Raw genomic sequence first — 6,429 nt, forward strand, 5'->3', positions numbered from 1 at the left:
GCGGAGCAAGACAGCCCCAGCTGGGACTGATCTGGTCTGAATAGCTCTGTTGGGCACACAGTAACTACGGATATGGGTATAAAACCCGTGCCAAGTTGAAACTTGGGGGCAATTTCTAGAACAGCAGAACTCCTTTACGTTAGACTGTACATGTGAATTGAGCAGAAGATAGCCCTTACTGTTGCCTTGAAAACTGTGGAGTTTGGAGCAAAAAGCTCTACAGCACCATAAAGGCACAGAGAGCTTAGAGGTAAAACCTTATTCCTCTCCTCCACAGTATACATCACTAGAGCAAAGAGCAGGGGGCTACCCTTAATTAGGCAGATGTGAAAAAGCTAAACCGAGGAACGAGTGCTCGTTTTGAGATGACCTGTAGGTCAGGTTTCAAACTGAACCGTTTTAAGATTTAAAAATAGAGTTCATCCTACAGATAGACTGAGTCACCTCTTCACCTGGCGTCAATTAAGTGTTGCTTGAATGCGATCAGTGGACTGTGAGAGCTGGAGGGCTCTCCCTTCACCTTTCACTCACCTTCATCATTCAGGAGAAGAAAAGGGAAGGACCGTTCTGCACACCATTCATGTATACAATTCACTTTGCCTGTATTTTTGTTTTGGAAACACTGAGCAGTAAGTAATGAAAATCTATCAGTAATGAAAATCTATCCTAAACTAGAGCTGGGCAAATAACCTTTCTAATGGTTCAGAACCTGTATCTCAGCATCGAAAGCTCGCAGGCTGAAATGTTCTTCGGTCTAACTGGTGCTTTAAGTTATTTTAATGACTGCCATTTTATGTTTTAACTCCTTGGGCCAATTGCAATTGTTCTACATTTCAGCTTCACCATTCAATTATCACATGAGCCACATAAAACTCTTCTCGTTTCCTGCTCTGATGGGATCTGCACATTTGCAATGCTGCTTCCCAGTGCACTTGTGTATGTGGCTTTGAAATGCTCTCTGCCAGTAAAACCAAATTATTTGATTGTTCCGAGAAAATGAACACAAAGGGGACATAAAAAGATCAAGCTGAGTTTATTTAAGATTTGGACAAATGTTCGTGGAACGCTCCTGGCATTATTTGCCCAGCTCTTTTTAACACTGTGGTGGTGCAGCATTTTGGATAGTGTGGTGCCTAAGCTAACCAGGCTCACTCAGCATCTTTCTCCAGGACGCGATCGCAGACAGGTTGTATAACCCAAGTGCATTGCACCCACTCACTCACTGTGAACTCAGACCCCACGAAACTTCCTGGAGAATGAAAAATTAAAGGAGAAAATTTTTCAAAGCATTACAATGTGCAATTTCAATGTAAGGCATAATGGAAGTAGCTGTGTGGGAGGATATTACTTCATTATAAAACCTAAATCAGATGCCCAAAGATTTCTGTCATCTCCAGAGACCGTTCCATCAGGCTCTACAAGAGGTTTTCCAGTGGAAGAAAAATAGCCCCCCGTCCCTTCAGGCTTCAGAAAGTTGTATGGCTTTTTTAACAGTTTCTAATGAAATCCCATATTATTGCTTCTCCCCTGGGAGACTTCAAAAGTCATGCAAACTTCACAGAGCCCACATGTTCATAAACCTCAAGCAACAGACCAGTAAGGAAATAAATTGCAGTTCTCCAATTAGCATTTGACATTCTCTACTGTTTTTTTGGTGGGGTAAATTTGTCTTTCTTCTAAACCATGCTGATAAATTAAATGAGTTACTAAACTCGGCATTACTTCATGTTTTAAGGCACACTGAAATCAAACACTCCAATTCACAGTGGGATTTGCTTTCTGCATAATATTTGGGGGAAATATGAAACAAACACAGCAGTTTCAAACATGTTAAAGGGGCTAATATGTACATGAATATTTTCTTCAAGCTCCTTATTGTGTATTCACAGCTACTGCCAAACACAACAACAGAGACGGGGTATTAGGATATGAGATGGGAAGTGGTCAAATTTTCAAAGCGAGCTGCTGGGTGCTGAACACTTTTGAAAATCTGGCCCCTGACTCCTTGGTGCTGTTCCAGGAAGAAATATCTCTACGCTGGCAGTTGGCCAGCCAGCTTTGGAAATCCTTCTGCACAGTTGTTTCAGTAAAGCATAAAAGCCGATCCCCAGCTTTCTCTGCCTGATTAAGCACTGTCACCAATCACTATGCAGCTGTAAGGTACGCATGAAATATTCCTAGATAAATCCTCCATCTCCAGAGAAATGTGTTTCCTGTACAACTGTAAATCCAGGTTCTGTGTTGAAACTAATCCAGTCTGGCAGCACTATGGCCCTAGAAAAGTTTCCTTGGAAACGACAAACTTATGCAATGGCAAAGTCATCCAATCTTTTCATGCCACTATATTATATTAAAAACACCTGGTTTATTTATACAATGACTTACAGATCAGGGTCCTAGAAATAACAATACATAAACTTTATAGCAAAAAATATACATATAATAATTCATCCTTCTATGATATATAGAAATGATGTATATTTGTGTGTGTGGACATATATATAAATATATGGGTTGTACTTACGTTTAGGGCATTTGTGTATAGATATGTGTATCTACATACACACAGTATACATTTATATATCTTTCTTGGTGCCATGTGTGTATACATAAACACACATAAATACACACACAGGAGCATATTTACACTCCGTGAGTAGACGTGTACTCTGCAGAATCTGCACACAAACAGCTGGAGTCCTTCACCGGCTGTGGGCATCAACAGGGTCAGAGACACCCACATTTGTGTCCGCAGAAAGAGAACTAATGTCATCGCTGTGGGCACAGGACTGGCTTGATGCATCTTCCTTTGTGAAGAACTAAATTTGCTGGACAGTGGCACCCTGCAACGCAGGGCTTGTTGCACGGGCCAATCTCGTTCCAGTTGTCACATGTTTTGACGCATCCTGGACCACAGGTATCATAAACTGCGCCATGTTTACACTGGGTTGCTGAAAGGCAGTTGAAAGGAACAAAATATGCATATTACACAGAGTCACACAAGGAAAGTTACATACCTGTTTGCTTGGTTTCTACTGCAAATATCAAAAAGCACATTTTGGTATGACAATCATCTCAAGGAAAAAAATACTTGTAAAGAGATTCCACTGTATTAAATGGAACACGACTTTACATCACAAATATAAAGGTAGCAAAATTCCTAATCAAATAGGTATCAAGTTCCCAGCAGTCTTGGACTTTTTGAGAATTTTAACACAGCTGATGGTATATAAAGCTTTGGCAACGTTTCTATCTATGAGCCGATCTATGCTTTATATTTAAGGCTTAACATTGTTTATTTATTTGTTATAATGCCTTTTATCAAAGATTCCTGAAACATTTACAAGGACAGACAGTTATTACCAGTCCCACTCCTACAGAAACAAGAAGAGAGAGTCATTCACCATGTCAGACTTCCTATTCCTAAGATTATACTTTCAATATTGCATATTGCAGCAAATCAAACAATGCTGTTAATTCAGCAGCACCATTTCTAAAACAAAACTTTTTTTTAAAAAAAAATCAATTATTTCCATGCTTTATGCTATTTTACCAAGGGATCACTGAGAATGAGGATTCTTGTACTTAATGATTCCAGTATCTATTCATTGATTTATATAGTTGACAGTTCAATGCATTTCCAACACAAGAGACCACTGAGGGCTCAGCTAAAAGCACTATACCCCCTCCAGATCAATATTTAAACTCTTAATATTTTATATCCTGCCTTTTTAGTATGGAGAATAAATGCATGGTTCGATAGCGAATAAAAGCCTGTTATTCTTTTTAACGGCTGTGCTGACGGCAAAAACAAGTACTGATAAAATAGTTTATAGATGGTAAGGGACTCTCAAGCATCCAGAATCATCTCTTGCTATTTACAGAGAGGTGGTTGCGTTAAGAAGGTTTCTTCCATTTTGAGACAGATTGAAGGTCCAGATGTTTTTAAAGAACAGTTCTCCTTTGGATAGAAAAATGCTGGTTTGTTGTGAGGATTTGCCTTAGCGTGCCATTAGAGTACTGTTATTATTCATAAAGAGAAAATAGGCAGAAATAAATTGATTAAATATGTATAAGAGTGTATCACAGAGGATGGAAGTCTTGGTGCTAAGGCATCATAAATTTAAGGGGTTCCTCTTCACCAGTAACAGTGATCTTCAAAACAGCATCAGCTTCTTGCAAGTTTTACTTCTTCTGCATTTTATGGCATTTATACATACGTGAAAGGCAGCCCTGAAGAAGGAATTCTGGCAAGAATGCATACAAAGTTCTCAGGACACAGATATTAAATAGGCAAACAAAAAATTGGAAAAATTGGATAGTCCAGCAGAAAACGACCCTGGAGTTACAGAGAATCAACAGCTGAATATTAGATTGACATTAGATATTAGGTAGATATTATGGGGAAAAAAAGTTTTCTAGTTTTAAGCATGGGAAAGCACTGGAGCAAGCTACCTAAAAACTCTGTGAGACATATTTTATTGAACATCATTTTAGAACAGGTTGGAAAAAACATCTTTCAACAATGTTCAAGATAGGCTTATTCTGCTTGTGGGCACAGATCTTTTGAGAACTTTTTTCCAGCTTTACATTTCTATCTTGCTCTGCAGGATAACTTCCGTGCACATTGAAGAAGGGGCTAAACAAAAGGAGTAACTAAAATGAAATTTAAATGAAATGGGAAATTTAGAAGGTGGGAAAAACATGCAAGAAATATTGAGCATATAGTAAAATGTTACATTCACGACAAACACTGCACTTATACAGCGCGTTAAGAACAGAGATTGAATCTCTCTACGAGAGTAACAAAAACGTGCAAAGCTCCCAGAAGCTTTGCAAACAATGTACTAACTGTCTAGAAAAGTAGACCAAAATGTTCAAAGACTGATACTGATTGTCCACACACAACGTGAATTATCTTAAGGGGGCTGTTTACTAGAAACTTTTGTCCCTCCTCTCTGAAAATGAGCTTCCCTTCAAAGGATCTCTAATTGATCAACCATAAACTGAAATATTAGGCTTCAGTACATGCAGTTTCCCTATAGAAAGGTCTGTGAGCTTCGGTTTTTAGGCTGCACAGGGTTCATGCCACAAAGCTTTACTGCAGTAATAGCTGGCCTGCTCATTCCATCGGAGCTCTGTTTGATGCCTCAGCTGGTGGGTTTGAGGAAAGTTGGCTGAGGTCTCCTTTCCACTTCCTCATCTCTGCCCCAGAGCAAACGAGAATATATTACAGGCTGCCCCTGGCAGCCGTGGCATCTGTAAGTACTCCACAGCTCTACTCCACCACACATGGATGTGGTATGTCAAAACACCTCCTTCTCCTTCAGATGATGCCATGTAGGAGATATGATGACTTTAGTTTCTGCTGTAGGCAGTCTATAATGGCATTATTAATTTGCTGTCAAGGGACAAATCAGAAAAGTACAATGGCTGCTGTTTAAGTTCCCTGGATGGCTTTTATTGTTGAGTGTTTCACTTGTTAACATGTGGTGTGATTGATCCAGAACATTCCACTTCATCAACAGTTTAAAAAATAAAAATAAAGACATTGTGCAGTAAGCTTCCCAGGGACTGCTGAAATGAATCAGTACCATGTAAACATGGAAAACAGCAGTGATGCCTTTGCACCCATCTTTTAAGGCAAATTCCTCTCTTAAAGAACTGAGCTCTGTTAGTAATAACTTCCTTAGTGCACTAACAAAAAAAAAATAATCAAAAACTCAACCCCAAAGTACAAAAGTTACTAATAATACTGCATTTTGCAACGTTACCAGTCCCAACAGGATTTTTCCACTCTTCTTCTAGAACATGTGTTTGGCATGACAGATGTGAGCTTCCTCAGACCGCTTTGTGAGCTGGTGGGATGATAGCCAGCTCCAGTCCAGAAGCCATATAGTCACATAAATACAGCACTGTGCCTGAGCTAATAAACCCTGCCTAATAAGGCTATACAGTTTTCAGACCAGAGCTGGTTTATTCCAGCCAGTTTGGCAGTTTCACAGAGAAGGCTTGTATCTGTCTGCGCCTGTCTTTGTAGACATGGCCGTAATTATTTAGGAGGAATTCTTGTTCCCCAACACAAAAGCCAAAATACCTAACATGGAACTGCTGAAGCATTCCCTTGGTGGAAGATATCTGGTAAATCAAATTCCTCAGAAATTTCTGAGCTACTACTTGTGCATCAATGAATCATCCTGCTTCTTCTGTTAGAGCCGTGGTTTGGGCTTTTGAGGTGTTTTGTAGGACTTTCAAACTGAATGTCACTTGTGGTGCTTGCAAATCTCCTTCTAACATAGTGGAAGGCAATAGATCTGAGGACTGACCTAACAATACACTCATGTTAACCTTTTCAACTTCCAGTTTTTAATGAGTTTCCACTGAAAAGTCACAATAGCCTTCTGAACCACAATCACACGGATTAAAGCG

General features: G+C 39.5%; 1 protein-coding gene across 1 annotated transcript in view; it reads right to left on the reverse strand.

Moving 5' to 3' along the window:
• Positions 1-2,345: 2,345 nt before the first annotated feature.
• The window catches only part of BMPER (BMP binding endothelial regulator), a 148,502-nt gene continuing 144,418 nt past the window's right edge, over positions 2,346-6,429 (reverse strand). The window contains 1 exon segment of the mRNA XM_009886208.1: positions 2,346-2,951. Coding sequence (XP_009884510.1) covers positions 2,770-2,951 — 182 coding nt within the window. The 3' untranslated portion in view covers positions 2,346-2,769.

This window comes from Charadrius vociferus, unplaced genomic scaffold, assembly GCF_000708025.1.
Source record: "Charadrius vociferus isolate BGI_N301 unplaced genomic scaffold, ASM70802v2 scaffold545, whole genome shotgun sequence".
Taxonomy (NCBI): Eukaryota; Metazoa; Chordata; class Aves; order Charadriiformes; family Charadriidae; genus Charadrius; species Charadrius vociferus.